At 48.2% G+C, this 18144-nt stretch overlaps 1 protein-coding gene across 2 annotated transcripts in view; it reads left to right on the top strand.

Annotated features, from left to right (window-relative positions):
- Positions 1 to 16462, top strand: part of PLEKHH1 (pleckstrin homology, MyTH4 and FERM domain containing H1) — a 56998-nt gene extending 40536 nt beyond the window's left edge. Inside the window, exons 13-29 of one of the 2 annotated variants that reach the window (XM_027775861.1) lie at positions 532 to 618; positions 966 to 1127; positions 3935 to 4015; positions 4386 to 4568; positions 4950 to 5058; positions 5986 to 6098; positions 7060 to 7236; positions 7553 to 7650; positions 8095 to 8272; positions 8722 to 8877; positions 9926 to 10026; positions 11080 to 11221; positions 12470 to 12612; positions 12722 to 12851; positions 13816 to 13902; positions 14206 to 14352; positions 16287 to 16462. In XM_027775861.1, the coding sequence (XP_027631662.1) occupies positions 532 to 618; positions 966 to 1127; positions 3935 to 4015; positions 4386 to 4568; positions 4950 to 5058; positions 5986 to 6098; positions 7060 to 7236; positions 7553 to 7650; positions 8095 to 8272; positions 8722 to 8877; positions 9926 to 10026; positions 11080 to 11221; positions 12470 to 12612; positions 12722 to 12851; positions 13816 to 13902; positions 14206 to 14352; positions 16287 to 16448 (2256 nt within the window). In that variant the 3' untranslated portion in view covers positions 16449 to 16462. Of the gene's footprint in view, positions 1 to 531; positions 619 to 965; positions 1128 to 3934; positions 4016 to 4385; positions 4569 to 4949; positions 5059 to 5985; positions 6099 to 7059; positions 7237 to 7552; positions 7651 to 8094; positions 8273 to 8721; positions 8878 to 9925; positions 10027 to 11079; positions 11222 to 12469; positions 12613 to 12691; positions 12852 to 13815; positions 13903 to 14205; positions 14353 to 16286 lie in introns of both variants that reach the window. The other variant, XM_014591697.2, reaches the window with a different exon arrangement.
- Positions 16463 to 18144: the final 1682 nt, after the last annotated feature.

The raw sequence follows: 18144 nt of genomic DNA, 5'->3' as shown, positions 1-18144 counted from the left end.
CGAACCGTGGTCGACTACATGGGAGTCCAGCGACATAGCCATTACGCTAACTGCTGGTCCAATTAACCTGGCAACTTCTGACCCTATTTTTTTTTTTTAAGTTTTTTTCTTCCATGAGCAAAAAAGAGAGAGAGAGAGACAGCACCCCTAACAGAATCTTAATACCACGATCTACTTCCAGCCTTCAGCCAGCCCCAGGTCATGGGCAGGCGTGTGCCTAGCATACTCAGGAGGTCTCTGGACTGGAACCTTCCCTCACAGAGATCCTGTTTTATTTCTGCACCACTGTCTGGTCCTCATAACCCAATTTTAAAGGCTCATTCTGTCCTTTTTGAGGCCTGAGTCAGAGGACTTGTAATCCTAATTATTGCTAGAACCTGTATTTAGAGCAAGTTGCCCATCATACCATAGCCAGGGAAGCTTGGGAATCACTTTCCCTTTGCCTGTGACCTGGAGTGAGATATGAGCATAAATGATGTGCATGGGAAGGTGCCACACTCTGACCACTCTCCTCCCCGCTCCTCCCTCCAGAGCGATGTCATCCGCAGACCTCAGGGTCAAGTGGATCTGAACTCCAGCTGCCACATTGTTCGAGGGGAGGGGGCACAGACGTTCCAGGTGAGCATGCTTCTAGGAGCTAGTGCTTTAGACAGAGGGGTGCTGGTTGGATGTGGCTATGATTGAGATAAAGATGGGACAAAATGAGCATGAGCAAGACTTCACATCAAGGAGGATGCGATCCTAGTTTGTGAGTACAAAAATGGAAGAGGAGGCAGAATGTAAGAGATGGAGTGAAGGAAGGAAAGGCAGGGAGAAAAGGATGAAGAGGAAAAGAAGGGAGGGAGCAATAGAGCAGGAAGAAGGCAGGCCGAGAGGGCTCAGGAGTTCGTGACCCCTCAGAGCCAGGTCCGGTTACTCCATTCTCCTATCTTGCTGCCTCTGTTCCAACCCCTCCGCTACCACAGCTCATCTCTGAGAAGAAAACCTACTACCTGACTGCTGATTCACCCAGCCTGCTGGAGGAGTGGATCCGAGTACTACAGAGCCTGCTGAAGGTGCAGGCCACTGGGCCTTCTGCCCTGCCTCCGGGTGGCACCAAGCCGACTGTGAAAGGCTGGCTGACCAAGGTAAAGTGTGGGGCTCAGGACAGGAATGTGGGCCGCCTGAGAGAGAGACAAGGGAGCCAGGAGTGGCAATCCCGAAAGGTGTGATGGGTTCCCTCCTTATACACAGGTTCTTTCTCCAGGAACGTCCTCGTACTCATTAGCTGTCAACTCTTAACATGACCTGGCTACACAAGGTGATGGTGAATGATTCCCTAGAAACAGAGATTGGGGTGGTTAGACCAGCAACTATTCCTGGGGCTGGCAGAGGTATGGTGGTTAAGGGCACTGGACTCCTATGTGGCCGAACGCAGTTCGACTGCAGTTCAACTGCGGTTCGTGGGGCAGGCGGCATAATGATTAAGGGCGCTTCTTCTCACACACAGTCGAGTGCGTTCCGAGTCCCAGACCTAGCTGCTTGCTTTCTCACTTTCCTTCTCTCTCTCTCTCTCTCTCTCTCTCTCTCTCTGTCCCTCTCTGGTCAAATTAAAATAAAATAAAGTTAAATAAAATAATTGTTAAAAAAAATAGCAACTGTCCTCAAGATAGAGGGAAAAGACAGTATTCTACCTATTTTGAGATCATTAGGTGTCACCCCCTATCCCTACATTGTACCTACTATGCCTCAGTATAGTGAGACAAACAGACCTAGGTGGGGTAGTCAGGGACGTAGTATCCTAAGGCTGCCCTAAAGACATTTTAGTTGGGAGACCAGCAGGTGGTGTGGTGGTTAAGGGCTTGACTCACTCATGGCCGACCATGGTTTAAGTCCTGGACCTGGTGGCTTACTTTCTCACGTTCCTTCCCTCTCTCTCAGTCTCTGGTCAAATTAAGAAATACTAATAATAGCGGTGCCAGCAGTTAGCGTAATGGCTTTGTTGCTGAACTCCCATGTAGTCAACCGTGGTTCAAATCCCGGACCCGGTGGCTTAAACTCGCGCTGGGTGTGTGTGTGTGCATGCCCAAGATCCTGAGAGGAGAATGGAGGAGAAGGGATTGTGGCATGGCCATCCCCCCGGGGGGTGATTTCTCACTTTCTGTCTCTCTGTCTCTCTATTTCTGGTGAGCGCACACACCCTATAGCAAAAACCTCTCAAAAAAAAAAAGAAAAGAAAAGAAAAGAAAAGAAAAGAAATACTCATAATAGACACTGGCAGGTGGCATAGTAGTTAAGGGCGCTAGACTCCCATATGGCCAACCGTGACTCAAGTCCTGAACCTGGTGGATTGCTTTCTCACTTTCCATCTCTCTCGCTTTTTCTCGCTTTGTCCCTCTCTGGTCAAATTAAACAAATAGGATTGAATAAAATAATTCTTAAAAAAAAAAAAAGACATACTAATAATAAATAAATAAAAGAATTCCTTTTTTTAAAAAATAAAGAATTTTAGTTGGACTTTTCTGGTTGCAAAGAAGAGAGAGGCACTTTTTAACCCCAAGAGAAGGGATGTTATCAAGGAAGCACATTAACTACATCAGAGCACCATCAGGAACCAAAACACCTGTGCTCAGCAAGCTCCGTGTTCACAGGCTCTGCCGCTGCTTCCCCATTCAGTTTGTGTTTATGTTCTTCCCTGCCTGTGTGCGTTTTCTGTTCCTTCATGATTTATGGATTTTGAAGAGTTTCGACCTGTTGTGGCCCTTAACTCCCTCATGGCATCCTAATAACTAGCAAGTTCCTCCCATGTTTTTATTCTTGGAAGAGACATCTGATTCGCCTGGCTAATCTTTTTTTTTTTTTTTAACAGAGTCTATTATGATTCTCCTGCCTCCGTGTCCCTGCTGGGACTATGGACACATGCCACCATGCCTGGCTTTTTTAGACAAGGTCCTCCTGCGTTGCCAGGCTAGCCTAAAGCTTGTGAGGAGGCTGAGGCAGGAGGATCACAGGCACCTGCCATTGTGCTAGACCTAGTAGGGCTGGGAATTGAACCTGGGCCTCCTTTGTGATCTCAGCCTGCAGAGCAGTGTCTTAGCAGCACATGTTACCATGGCTAGGATGGACATGACCTTGTTAATATTTTTTTAATAAAATATGACAGTTTTATTTATCTATCTGCTTATCTGTCTATTTATTTATTTATTTTAGAGTTTTTTTTAGAGTTTTTTTTCCTTAGGGTACATGCACTCACCAGGGAGGAGAGAGAGAGAAAGTGAGAAATCAGTCCCCCCGGGGTGGGGGGATGGCCACACAGCAGTCCCTCTTAGGCACACACATGATTTTCAAGCCACCAGGTCCAGGACTTGAACCATGGTTGGCCACTTGGGAGTCCAGTGATGTAACTGCTACACCATCTGCTGGTCCCCTTTGTTAATAGATTTTTTTTTTTTCTGAGAGGTTTTTGATATAGGGCGCGTGCGCTCACTAGACAGACAGAGACAGAGAGACAGAGAGCAAGAAATCACCCCCCAGGAGGATGGCCACACTGCAATCCTTTCTCCTCCATTCTTCTCTCAGGATCTTGGGAATGCAGGCACACGCACCTGGTGTGAGTTTAAGCCACCAGCTCCAGGACTTGAACTGCGATTGACTACATGGGAGTCCAGCGACATAGCCATTATGCCAACTGCTAGTCCTGCCCCTTGTTAATATTTTAATGTCAGGTCTTAGGTCACCAAGTAGCCTAAGGTTGGTGGGGATGTCACATGACACACAGCATGCCACCTTCACTGTGAAACGTGTGGTTCCATCAGTGGGGAGTCTGGGTAGCTTCTCTACCAAGGGCCTGAGTTTGACTAGGTCAAACCTGTCTCCCTGTGGCTTCTCTTTGCCAGTCCTGGATGTATTTCCAGGGTCACTTGGTCCCAATAATGCTGGTTTATTTGTCAAACAGGTAAAGCATGGCCATTCTAAGCTGGTGTGGTGTGCTCTTGTTGGGAAGACCTTCTACTACTATCGGAGCCATGAGGACAAGGTACTTTCTCTGCCTCCCGGTTGCACCACCCTCCCCCAAACCACATTGCTGTGGTTCCATGTACTGATAGAAGTCCCCAGCTGTAGACTCTATACCACCTAACCTCACATAGACAAAAGCCAGTGGGCCAGATCCCTCCAGAGTGCATGGCCGATGTGCATGCCCAGCACATTCTGCCAGTATGGCCTGTGAGTGCTTCTCCAAGCAAGCTTCGTTCTGCTCCCAGCCTAGCTGGGGTGCTGCACTCTTCACCTCCCCAACCCATCTTCCATCCATATCCATTAATCCCAGCCCTACAGAAACTAAGGATTAAGAGAGGAGTCCCTTGTCCCCGCTGGCTCTCCCATTCATGGAAAGTTCGTGTCCACAGCGACCCCTTGGCCGTCTGCCTGTGCGGAATGCACGCATCGAGGAAGTAGATCGGTCTTGTGATTCAGACGAGGACTATGAGGCTGGAGGAACTGGACGGTTGCTTTCCTCCCACTGCACACTGGTGATCCATCCCCCAGAGCATAGCCCCACCTACCTCCTCATTGGCACCAAGCGTGAAAAGGTAAGGGAGGGGGCTGGGCATTTACTGCCATGCCAAGACCTGGGCTTCTTAATCTCCCTTCTCTTTCCCCTGAGCTTCCCAAAATTCAAGTTTATTTCTCTCCTGGGCACTTTGGCAACTAATATTCTCTGAATAGAAATTTCCTTTGTATTGAGTTCACTCCTAATAACCAGCATCTCTTCACTGGGGTCATAAACGGGAACTGCAAATTTAGAAACTTGGGTTTTGTGTTCACTCAATCCTGAACCTTCCTGTTAGAGACTGACTCCCACCATGGACTTGGTCCCTTCAAGGAACTCTCCTTGGAGCTCTGGAGACTGGAGGGCTCTGCCTCTAGTCTTCTCACCCGTCCTTATCTGATGGTTTTTCACCCTCTTTCAGGATACATGGCTCTACCACCTCACAGTGGCTGCAGGTGGCAGCAGTGCCAAGGTGGGCACTGCCTATGAGCAACTCATTGGAAAACTGATGGATGGCGAGGGAGACCCAGGTAAGGCAAAGGTGGCCATCAGTACGTGGGCTGCAGGGTGGTGGCTGGGTGACAGTTACCCAAGACCCCAAAGAAAGCACTGGTGTTCCCCGAAGCTTTTTAAAATGTGTAAGCCACAGAAGGGAGTTCCCACCCCAAGCTCCAGGGCCCTTCTATCTCTGGCCAGTATACTGAAATGACCACTCTATATCCTGCGAGAGCTCATCTGGGAAGCTGACTTCCCAGCTACATGGGTAAATATTTTACTTTGTTCTACCAGCAGCTTTGCTGGTTGGGCAGAGGGTTGACGAAGGAATGCAGCAGAATGTAGCTGGTTAATCCATAGTTAAGAGTTTGTTAATAAATGAAGCCTAAATTGGGATCAGGCTAACCTAAGTTTAAGCTGTTCAGGGGTCTTTATTTTGATAGGTAGACCCAGGTAAGGCAAGGGTAGCCATAACTGTTGGGTTGAAGGGTAGTGGCTGAGTGATCGTGGGTCAGTAAGAAAATACTATAGTATTCTGACACTGTTTTAGGAACAGTTCAAAACCCTGGGAACTAACCAACCACAAATACCCCTTTACTACTGCTCTGAGACTTATTTCAGGCTAGTATGTTCACTCCTCCATCCAGACCTGACACTTAAGGAAGAGACCCCCCTGCACACATATGCTTGCACTCACACACCCACAACCATGCACTCACTGCTTGCACAGAGCAGTGGCTGCCTTCTTGTACAGCTGTGCTTGTGAGTGTGCCATTGCAATGCACACCTGTGTACCCTACCTACTCTAGGTATTCAGCTACTGTACGGGTGACAAACCCAGCACAACCCCTGTACCCCGTTAAACCATTGCCTTCCCACAAATCACAGTTGAGAGTGGGTGGGAGGTGAGTTCCCTCCTTGGTGGTGACCGCTGCTGCTCCCCGGTGCTGTGCTTTGGGCAGATTCCCCCCTCTGGAGGCACCCGATGCTGTGCTACACCAAAGACGGGCTGTACAGCTCCCTCACCACACTGCCCTCCGAGGCTCTGCAGACGGAGGCCCTCAAGCTTTTCAAGGTAAAGTGGGGACATGCCCAAGAAGGATCCAGATAGGAAGGCAAAGAGATTCTTACAGGGTGCCCACCCCTCCTTTTAAGGCAGGAATGTGATCCTCTCACTGGGTGGGAGGCAGCCCTGGGGAAATGCCAGGTCTCCCTTAAGGAGCTCCCTCCTTCCTGTAGTTACCAGCAGGGAAAGTCAGGTTTATTTTGCTCCTGGATCTGAAAGATTTATACTTATTTTAGAATGTTCTTTGTGCCCATCTGAATTTTCTATCTTTAAAAAAAAAAAAACAAAAAAAAACGAACATGCCATGCTTGTGTATCTGTCCTTTAAAGGCAGAAAGATTTTTTTTAAGAATTATTTTATTTATTTATTTATTTATTTTCACTTGAGTTTTGCCAGAGAAAGACAAAGAAAGAGAGATTGAGAACGCAACCCTCCAGGTCTGGGACTCTAACCGCAGTCAGCCATTTGGAAATCCAGCGCCTTAACCACCATACCACTTGCTGGCCCGGAAGGAAAGATTTTTATACCAAAGTTTCCTTTCTTAGTAAGCTTTGCTGTACTCAAGCAGTCGCAGGGCTCCTTACAAAGTGCTGTGATTGGCCAGCCAGTTGCATGGTGAGTAAGGCAGCTAGATTCCACATAACTGACTGCATGGCTCAAGTGCTGGACCTGGAGGCTTGGAAAAAAACAAACAACAACAGAACACTAGGTGTATGTGCTTACATGCCCAAAATTCCAAAAGAAGAAATGGAGAAGGGATTGTGACATGACCATCCCCCATGGGGGTTGCTTTCTCACTTTCTCTCTCCCCCTTCTACCTGGTAAGTGCAGGTGCCCTCTAGCAAATTTTGAAAAAGAAAGTGCTACTTGTTTGTTCACTTACCCAATTGGAGTTGGAGACACCATTCTGCTGTCAGGATAATAATCACGGGCTGTCGGCCTGCCTGTGCCCCTGTCATTTCCCTCCCAGTCCTGCCAGCTCTTCATCAATGTGCCTGTGGAGGCTGCCTCAGTGGACTACCATGTGTCCCTGGCCCAGACGGCACTTCAGGTCTGCCTGGTTCACCCTGAGCTGCAGAGCGAGATCTACTGTCAACTCATGAAGCAGACTACCTGCCGCCCGCCTCAGAAGTACTCCCTCATGCAGGTGGGCACTCCCAGGGCAGAACAGCTGGCAGGAGCCATTGGGAGGGCTGCCAGGAGGTGGGAAAGGTGAGAGAGGGAACTGACAGGTATGCTCTGAGCGTGGCCTGTGGGCAGCCTCTGCTCCTCAGTATGGCTGCCCTGTCTGTTGCACAGTTGTATGGTCCATTCTGGACAAAGCCTCACCAGGTTAGCCATCCTGGTAGTACAGAAGGTTGGAGTCCCTGGTTTGGGGGAGTGCTGCAGACTCTAGCTCAGGACTGTGAGGACGGTGGTGCTGCAAACCCAGCATTTACCCCATGCTGCATGTCCCCTGGCAGTGCTGGCAGCTCCTGGCTCTGTGTGCCCCACTGTTTCTTCCTCAGCATCACTTCCTCTGGTATGTCAAACAGCAGCTCCGGCGCCATGCAGATCCCAGGTGAGCGAATGCCATTCCTCTGCCACTCTAGCACTATGGACTAGGGCTCGGTTGAGAGAGATGAGGGGGGTCTAGGACAGATCGATCACCCCTTCCCCTGTGATCACTCAGTGGTCACGGAGATTTCCATCACTGTATACACCAATGGACATGTGGCGATTTGGATATGCCCAGGCTTCTCCACACACCAGCCCACATGCTTATGGATGCTTTGCGGGGTCTCTCATGTGAACCCCCAAATGTTCATTCTGTTGCTGCATTTCTCTGCTTTTGGTAAAGATCCATGCCACCAACCTGCCGCATAAAGAACCTGAATGAAAGATTAACCCCTCCAGGCCAGGGCTTTCCTCACAACCTGCCCCAGCTTTAGTTTGCGTCCTAGCTAAGTCTCAGTAGGGACTAGGGTGCCAGGTAGCAGGGATGAACAGGCCCCTATCTTTTTAGAAATGAAACCGGCCAGTATGCCACCTACTGCCAGCGGGCAGTGGAGCGGACCCTGCAGACCGGGGAACGGGAAGCCAGGCCGTCCCGCATGGAGGTGGTGTGCATCTTGCTGCGTAATCCCTTCCACCACTCTCTTCCCTTCAGCATCCCTGTGCACTTTGCCAACGGTACTTACCAGGTGAGGAGGCTTCTCCTATCACTGCCCCAGGGGAGGACACCTTTGGGCCAGGTGGGTGCTAAGCCATGTTAGGCCTGGCAGATTCATAATCAAAAACAGCCAAAAGGATAGGCCTAGGATCTGGGGGTGGTGGGACAGGGGTGGTTAGTGCCAGTGCATAGGAAGAAAAGAATATGAGTCACAAAAGTCCTGAAAGATTTTTGAATCCACTGAATGAACAGAGAAGCTAACTGACCAAGGAAGTAGCATGAAAAGAGCCTGCAAAGATGAGTAGTAGAGACTCATCTGGTGTCTGATTGTAGTTACCATAGGCAGGTCTCTGTGCTCTGGTGGCCCTTGGCCTATGAAAACGAAAAGGATCTTGCTCTGGCCTCTTGCATTCTTCCCCCCTGCTGTACTCAAAGTCCTCCACCAGCCCTAGTGAGCTCACGGCACACCTCTACCCCCAGGTGGTTGGTTTTGATGGCTCCTCCACAGTCGATGAGTTTCTCCAGCGGCTGAACCAGGAGACAGGCATGAGAAAGCCTTCCCACTCTGGCTTTGCACTCTTCACGGACGATCCTTCTGGCAGGGACCTGGAACACTGCCTGCAGGGGAGCGTCAAGGTGATAGCCTCCCCTCTAAGCCAATAGCCCCTCCTGAGTCACCTGCCAGCTTGGGGATAGTGGGGGTGGGGAAAGAGCCCATCTGGTAGGTGCCTGGCTGTTCAGGAGCCCCTTTCAATGCTGATCCCAGGTGCTCTGCCAGGTCAGCATTTCTGGGCTATCCTAAGATATCCTAAGATGTACCTGTGCAGGCAGAAAAAAGCTGTGATGTGCCTTTCTCTCTGGAGACAAGACTTGCACACTCCTATCTCCCTCAAGTGACTGCAACATCCAAGGGAAGCCTGTTCTCAACTCAGTGTAGGGGCACAGGGAGGTCCCTGAGCCTGCCACCCTCACAGGTAGACAGCTATATGCCTGGACCCGCAGGGCACTGTGTGGTACACCAGCACCTTGCCTTTACCGTGTCTGCCAGGGCCAATGCCATACGTATAGGTTCAACCACATTTTAAGAAAGTAGGTCCTTATGGTGCCTCTGTAAGTAAAGATCCTTGAATGGGACTTGAGATCAATTTTGTACTGTGGTCTGAACTTAGTGCTGTGGAGATGGTTAAGTGTCTGTGGGACGGGAACCCTTGGTGTGAGTATTGTGTCTACTTTAAGGCAACAGGACAAAGGTTTCTATAGCCTTTTACTCACTGCCTGGCAAAACTATGCCGCATATCTGTTTAGTAATTGTCTGGGCATCTGTAAGGCTTTGTTACATGGAAGGCCTTTGGGTGTATTTGTTGAAAAGAACAGTGGTTGCTAGAATGGAAATGGAGTCAAGGTTTTTTACTGGGGTCTGCCTAGCCTCTGAAGGACCCCTTGGTGGTTAAGGCTGGTGAGGGCTGTGTTCCTTGCTTTGGTGCTCTCTATGCCGAGAGCTCCTTCCACCCATCTTTCTACTGCTGAGAAGTTGCAGGCACCTCAGAAGTATGAGGCCCTGCAGATCAGCTCTTGATGGGAAGACATCATTTAATCTGCTCTGTTCTGCTCTGCCCCAGTCAGTCCTGGGTGGATCTTGTTTTCCTCAGAAGGGGCTTTCCTGACCTTCTTTTCCCTCTTCAAGATCTGTGATGCCATCTCCAAGTGGGAACAAGCCCTGAAGGAGCTGCACCCTAGAAAATCTGAGGGAGGCACACGCGTCGTGAAGCTGATGTACAAGAACAGGTCCTGAGCACTGCCTGAGGGTGGGGCCCACCAGTTCATCCCCTCCCCAACTAGCTGGCCTGTCTCAGATGAGCAGAGTGGCTGCATAGAGAACATAGAACACCACATGGCAGTCTTTAGCTGGGGCAGGCTGACTGCCCCTGATTCTCTGTGTAACCCTCAACAGCTCAAGTTGCTATCCACCTTCCCTGCACCGTGTCTGTGTGTATGAATGCATGTGCACGTGCACGCATGCATGCACACACCCACACACACAGACTTGCCAAGGAAACAGATCAACCTCATAGAATGGCTACATGTGTTAAATTATGAGAGTCCAATTTTATATTGTTAGCAGGTATTTAAGGTTAAAGTAGTACCTACATTGATTTCAGGAAATGCAGAACTAGACAGAAAAGGGGCTAGCAGGTGGCATGGTGGTTAAGGCCAATCGTGGTTCAAGTCCTAGATCTGGTGGCTTGAAAACTTCACTGGGTGCATATGCATGCATGCCCAAAATTTCAAGAGGAGAATGGAAATGGGACTGTGGCACAGTCATCCCCCATGGGGTGGGGTGGGGTGATTTCTCACCTTTTCTTGTCTCTCTCCAGCAAGTTCATGCACCCTATGGCAAAAATAAAAAAATAAACAAACAAACAAAAAAACAGAAAGTTAAAAAGACAGGAAATATAGAAATAGACATCTTGGATTTCCTAGCAATTTAAATAAGAAAATTCTTTCCCAGTATATCTGCAGGCAAACAATTTCTATTAATCTCTTGTGGTCTTAACTCATCCAATTCCCTACTAAACTGATTCCAGGTGTTGATCCCTCAACATAGTATAGTAAATCTAAACAGCGTGTTCAGATGACCCGCATGCTACAGCTGGTCTAAGATCTGCATGACACAATAGCTGCTCTGTGTCATCTTTGGCTATGTGTTTCTGGAGGCAACAAAAAACAGGCTCACAAATTGTATAGGCTGTTATTTGGGAAGTGAAGATACACAGGTCCAAAGAAGCCTCATCCTGGTTTAGGATCCGAGCTGAGTTCTGGCCTTTCACCCCTCCCTAGGCTGTACTTTCGAAGTCAAGTCAAAGGCGAGACAGAACGAGAACGATTGCTGCTTGCCTCCCAAACTAGTGGAGAGATAGTGGCAGGGAGGTTTCCTGTCAACAAGGAACTGGCTCTTGAGATGGCTGCCCTGATGGCCCAGGTAAGGTCCTGTCTGGAAAGCAGAAGGTAGAATGTCTCACACAGCCTGAAATGGGAGATCCTGATCCTGTGGTACCCGGGATCAGGTGGCCTTGCTGCCTCTGGTGTGGAGAGCACCTAATCAGTAACTCCCTCACTGCAGAGACACAGGCTACCTGCAGAACTTGGCCACTTTCCCACTGCGAGATCTCAGCCAAGTCACTCTTACCTGTCCATACTTTAGTTTCCATCTCTGTAAATTAAAAAGAATCATAGTTCCCAGTCTGCCCCACAGGGTTGTGCTACCATATGATACTTGGGGGATGTGTACCACCCAAGAGATACATATAGGATAAAATGTGTAAGTCATCAAATATTATCAATAGAATTAGGAAGAGAGGGGCCGGCAGGTGGCATGGTTAGACTCTGGACTCCTACGTGGCCGGCCTCAGTTCGAGTCCCAGACCTGGCGGCTTACTTTCTCACATTCCCTTTCTTTCTCACTCTGTTCCTCCTTGGTCAAATTAAAAAATGAATAAATAAATGGACTTAAATAAAAATTCTTTTAAAAAAATTAGGAAGAAAAACCCATATTCAGTCCTTCGTGTTTCCTGTAGGAGACAGTCTTGCCACAGGTATCTGAAATACTTTCCTAGTTTCTCTAAGAGTCTAGATCTACATGCTGGAAAGGAAGGGGAAGTAATAATGGTTGATCCTTTATAAGCATCAGTGTGACTACTCTGTATCAGGTTCTGTGCTGAGCATATTATATGTATTGTTCCATGTAGTTCTCATCCTCACTTACTAGAGGAGGAGACTGTAATTTAGAAAATTTAAGAAACTTGATCCAGGACACAAGTCAGTAAATGGCAGAGCTGGCCTTTCAGCCTGTCTGACTCCTATGATCATGTCTAGAACCCTCTGCTGTACTCTACAATCTGTAGCATCTTCAATCCTGTCTCCCTTATTCCTTGACTGGAAGCCAGAATTTCTACATGGTTTTTCCCTTGGCCACCACTAAAGATCTGTGTCTTTGGATAAGACCTCAGCCGTAAGAAGAAACTGAGTTTAGAAAACCCCTAGGATTCTAGGACCCTAAGGTTGTTTGTCTATGAAACTTGAGCTGAGACATCTGTTCACAAGTGTTTTTCATGTCCATTCATACTCCCCCCATAAGGTAATAATTATGGTTTATCCCACTTCCCTAACAGTACCCACCTGGCCTCATCACCTCCAGTTGCTTGACTGGTTTCATGTGCTTCCACCACAGGTGGAATACGGGGACTTGGAGAAGCCCATCCTGCCAGGCCCTGGGAGCGCACCCCCTGCCAAAGCTCAGCATCTCCTCCAGCAGGTTCTAGACAAGTTCTACCCAAGGCGCTACAGACATGGGGCTCCCCCAGAACAGCTGAAGTGAGTAGGCCACAAGGTTTTGCAGGAAGTCACTGTGGGAGACCCTGACAGCTGCAATGAAAACATGTTGGTACTTCAGTGACACCCTTTTCTCCACTGCCCAACCCAGGCTCCTGACAGATATGCTGACCACAAAGTGGGCAGCACTGCAAGGCTGTTCTCCTTCTGAGTGCATCCGCATCTACCTAACCGTGGCCCGGAAATGGCCCTTCTTCGGAGCTAAGCTTTTTGTTGCTCAGGTAGGTGGAAGGAGCAGAGCAGTCCACACCTTGAGGAATGCCTTATATTTCTCCTTGGAGCTGTCACCCCATATGGTCACATTTGAGTAGGTTCAGTCTGCAGCTCACACTAGTAACCACCAGGGGTTGCTATCTCTCCACCCATTTCTACTGCAGGTTTTCATGGTCCAGAGCCGAGGTGGAATTTACTGCTTATGTTCAACTTTCCTTTATTGACTTCTCAATGCTATCCCTAAAAAAAAAGATAGAATTAACTAATTTACACAGAAGAGATTCAGGGCTAGCTGAAGCTGAGGGGTGGATTGCTGTGTCAAGACCCTATTAGGGTGCTGTCTCTTGCTCACGGAAACAATAAATGAACTTGGGGCCAGCTGGTGGTGTGGTGGTTGAGGGTGCATGGCTGCCTGTGGTTCAGGTCCTGCACCTGGCAGCTTGCTTTCTCACTTTCCCTTTCTCTCTCTGTCTCTCACTGGTCACAGTAGTCAAGCAGGCTGAAAACCCAGCTCTACCATATACTGGCTTTGTGTCCCTGACCAAGTTTCTTAAACTCTCTGAGTTTAAGAAGCAAGATACACCTCAGCTACAAGAGTGTGGGTGGAATATTATGTTTCCAGGAATTAGGAGAAAACAGCCTGTTCCCTATGTCCCTAACAGAACCCAGGGCTGGCCTCTCTTCTGCAGCACAGAGCTTTCCATCTGGTTTATTGTGCAGGATGGGTTCTAAGTACACCAAGACAGTGATCCCCTTCACCCTTGTGATGGTTAGCAGGCGGCCAGAGCCCCAAGGCTAGATGCCTCCTGCCACAGCCAGCCTTCCCTGATACTGTGTGTGCTGTCAGCTACCATCCTCTATGCTGTCCAGGATGAGGTGTTGGAAATCACTTCCTGGCAGATCCCTGGATGTGCCTTTTTCCTCAGAAAATTCCAGTTCACAATCTCTAACTGTGGCATGTTGTTTCCGCAGCCTGCCCAGCTGTCTTCCAAGGAGAGCACACTGGTGTGGATTGCTGTGAATGAGGACGGTGTCAGCATCCTAGACCACACCACCATGGTATGAAAAGATGAGGCCAATTCCTCAACCCCTCCTCCTAAACATTGCCTCTTGATGTCCTTTGGACTCAAAGGCCTGAATATGTAACCATGATTCCCTCACCCCTGCTCCCCGCCCAAGCACTGCTGTCTCTAGTCTAGATACAGCTTAGAGACATTCAAGACAGATCTCCAAATCGTGACCACTTTGGAGCTCTTCCTTCTTGGCTAAGACTACCTGTACATAGAAGTGACAGGGGATGCTGTTTGCTAGCTCAGGGACAGATGGAAAGTTTCCCCAGAACTAACTGGCTCCTTTCCACAGCAAGTGCAAGTCACTTATCCCTACTCTTCAGTGATGACCTTTGGTGGCTGCAGGGATGACTTCATGCTTGTGATTAGATCCCATCCAGACCAGGGCTCTGGAAAAGGCCACATTGAGAAGTTGATCTTCCGGATGGCTGCTCCTAAGGTAGGTCTGATAGCACTAAAGCATTTTATTCTGATCTGTTATGATGTGGTGGGCTTGGAGCTTAGAGAGGACATAGGTTATGACCTTAAAGGGCCCTGACCCAATGAGAGGGAGGGCTTCAAAAAGTTTATGGAGGGAACCAGCAGTTAGCGTAATGGCTGTCGCTGGACTCCCACGTAGTCAACCGTGGTTCGTGTCCTGGACCCGGTGGCTTAAAACTCACGCTGGGTGCATGTGCGTGCGTGCCCAAAATCCTGAGAGGAGAATGGAGGAGAAGGGATTGCGGCGTGACCATCCCCTCTGGGGGGTGATTTCTCGCTTTCTGTCTGTGTGTCTCTGTCTGTCTGGCGAGCGCACGTGCCCTATAGTGAAAAAAATCTCTCCAAAAAAAAGTTTATGGAAAATGTGGGAGCAAGAGAGAAAGAGAGTGAGAAAGCAAGCTGCCAGGTCTGGAACTCAAACCGTGGTTGCCCATGTGAGAGTCCAGTGCCCTTAACCACCACGCCACCTGCCAGCCCCTTCCCACAACCTTTTTGAAGTCCCCTCATACACTGTGTGGGACCTTGTCTCTAATCAGTACTCCCACAGGGTTCAGGTGGAGTTGCACCTCCGTCATTGTTAAGCTAGTAGGTAGAGGGGCTAGTTGGGAACTAATTCTGGCCTAGCAGCTACTATAGTCTTCACTTAATCTTTTTTAATTCCCTCAAGGCCTAGCATTATGTAGGACTGAGTTGAGTGCCCACTTGCCCTTCTCTTCCTTGCAGCAGTCCCAGGGCAAAGAACCATCTTTTAAGACCCTCTCACCTTATCCCTGGGTTCTGCTGTCCCAAACACTAGCACAAAGTAGGACAAATGCTCCCTATTCTAACCCCAGTATAAGATATGTTAACCAACAAGGGTAATAATTACAAAGGCTCAGAAACCTAAGTTCTGATTATTGTTCTAAGCCTCCTTCTGAAGGTATACTTAGGTACCATTTTACCTCATGAAAAAATATGTATGTATCTTGGGCCAGCAGGGGGTGCGGAGGTTAAGGCAGCTAGACCCACATGGCTAATTCTACAGTTTGAGTCCTGCACCCAGCGGCTTGAAAAATCACACTGGGCGTGTGTGTGGGTGTGCCAAAAATCCTGAGAGGAGAATGGAGAAAAAGGGATCATGGTGTAGTCATCCCCCTGAGGGGGAGGTGATTTCTCCGTCAAGCACATGCACTTTATAGCAAAAACTAATATATATACACACACATATATACACACACACATCACACACATACACACACACATACACATATAATATATATATATATATATATATATATATATAAAATACACGTGTGTGTGTGTGTATGTGTATATATATGTATATATATATACACACTCTTGTTCACATTTAATCCTAAAGCTGGCGTTTGCCAAACCTCCTCCTTTTAATACCACCTTGCCCGGGCCAGCAGGTGGCATGGTGGTTAAGGCACTGGACTCTCACATTGCCAACTTTGGTTTGAGTCCCAGACCTCACTTTCTCACTTTCCCTTTCTTATTCTCTCTGGTGAGTGCAAGTCTTAAAAAAATAATAATAAATAAAATTAAATAATTCTTTAATACCACCTTGTCAAAGAGGACATTACAGACCCCTTTCCTGAAAAGGTCCCTTTCCTGGCCATGGCAATAACCAGAGCAGAATGTTGGTCCTCCTTCCTTGGGAGGGTTCTATGCATCCCAAAGGATCCTCAAACCAACAGGTACCCATTACCCTGGGCCTCTGAACCTCTCAGTTATGGTCCCTTTTGGACATTTTCTCCTAGGTGGGTATTTTAAGAGAAAAAACTGGAGCCCAGGAAGGTTATGTGCCTTATGTAACAGCTAGTAACTGAGAAAGGTTAAGATTCAAGCCAAGGCTAGTTCAATTCCTTTGCTTCTCTGACCTCTCCTTAGATTGCAGAAGCTACCTTCATCATGGCTAGCTACATGAACCATTGCTCTGGAACTGTGAACAGCTCCACCAGCCTGGCTGCAGCCCACCACCCATGGGAACTGGATGGACGACAGTTCTTTGCTTCTGTTCCCTGTGCTACCAAGGGGCCAACGTTGCTGTGAATACTTCTACTCCTTTCCCTTGGTGCCTCCAGGATGAGAAAGATATATCCAGGAGTATGATACTACTGTGATGGGTCTAACAGCCCCACTCCCTGTTTGTCATGTGAAATGTATACTTCCGTGTCTATGAAGCCTTCACTCTCTAGATGCCTTATAATATTCCAGGGCCCAACTTCTAAAAATCCAGACCAGTACAGAAACCACTTACTCTTTTTTCCACAGTACTGACTCTGGATGCTTTCTGATTCTAGACATAGACAGGGATGGCCCATCGTGATGGAGGGCATCAGTGCTGTAAGTCAGGAATGTCTGCACTGATACTCTCAGGGAAGTTGTTAGTTTCTGTACTACACATGGTCCTTATGTGGGGATTTATACTTGAAGTTTTCTGAACATCCCTGAAGAGAATAGGACTAAAATTTCTAGTTCACCTGAATTCTGAAAAAAGCCTAGAATTCACTAACACTGGACTTCTTTTCCCAAATGGGAAAGGTGTTGGCAGGGCCAGAGATAACAGAATCGACTCAATTTTGCCATGGTGAGTAGGCATTTGCAGTGCTCCTCTGGGGCAACAGGTCCTGTCTTTGCAGGACAACATGCTATCTCTGCTAAGATTGGAGCTCTTTTCTTTCACACTGGACTGTAAACTGAACTCAGAACCACACACTGTCCAGCCAAGAGCAGGTAGTAGGTTTAATCTCATCCTAACAACTGGACAGGGTTCAGTGATGTCTATGCACCATATACCCAATGCTGTAGGTAATCATCGTTTCCCCATCATTTGAACGACTAAGCAAACGCACTCTGCTTTTTGCTGCTGAGTCTACCAAGGACGAGTTAGGAGCACAAGAGACTCCTCCCCAGGCTCATGAGCCTTGGTGTGCTCCTGCAGACTTCTGCCGGGAACTGCTTTGAGGGCAGAGGCATGCATGTAATATCTGCCCTGGCCTTTTGCCTTCCTGATAACGCTGTAATACCCACCTCAACTCAGACATTATTTGAGTGCAGAGGAAATGATATTGTCTATACCATTTTGTAATGAGGTTGGGGGCGGGGGGGACGAAAGAGTTCATACTCTGATTTTCTAATATCTGTGAAACTGAGTTTTATTTCAAAGCTCTAAGGCAGTCTTTCCATTTGTCACTGAAGTGCTATAACCTGTATGGGTTTAGCAGTATTATCCAAGAACCAAGGCTTTATCCCCAGCAGTGTGTGTGCTGTGCACTGCAAAACTGTAGGGCTGGAACTAGTTTATCTGAACACCTCAGCTGATGAAGTGTCCTCTCTCTCATCCTTTAAACTGACAAGCATGATTTAAAAAAGGAGCACACCAGAGTCTCTGCCTCTTGTAAATGAACTTGACTTTGGCAGGTAGATTCATAGCCATTTCTCTTCCTGCCTCTCCCCTCCTTCTAGGATTTGGGGATCTACCTATGACCTTTCTACCTCAAACACGTCACATGGACCACAGGCTCCTGGATACCCCTTCCAGGGCTGGTAAAAATGGCAGCGATCATAGCTCTGATTCTGTAACATCTTGAGTATCTCTGAGGACATATATACTGTATATACTCAGGGAGGTTTTTTAAATTAGGATTCTGGAGCCAGCAGGTGGCATGGTGGTTAAAGGCACTGGACTCCCGCATGGGTGACCACGGTTCGAGTCCCGGACATGTTGACTTGCTTTCTCTTTCCC

The sequence above is a fragment of the Tupaia chinensis genome, unplaced genomic scaffold, assembly GCF_000334495.1.
Source record: "Tupaia chinensis unplaced genomic scaffold, TupChi_1.0 Scaffold000609_1, whole genome shotgun sequence".
Classification (NCBI taxonomy): Eukaryota; Metazoa; Chordata; class Mammalia; order Scandentia; family Tupaiidae; genus Tupaia; species Tupaia belangeri.
The sequence above is the reverse complement of the archived record's forward strand: the minus strand, read 5'-3'. Positions and strand labels throughout refer to the sequence as shown.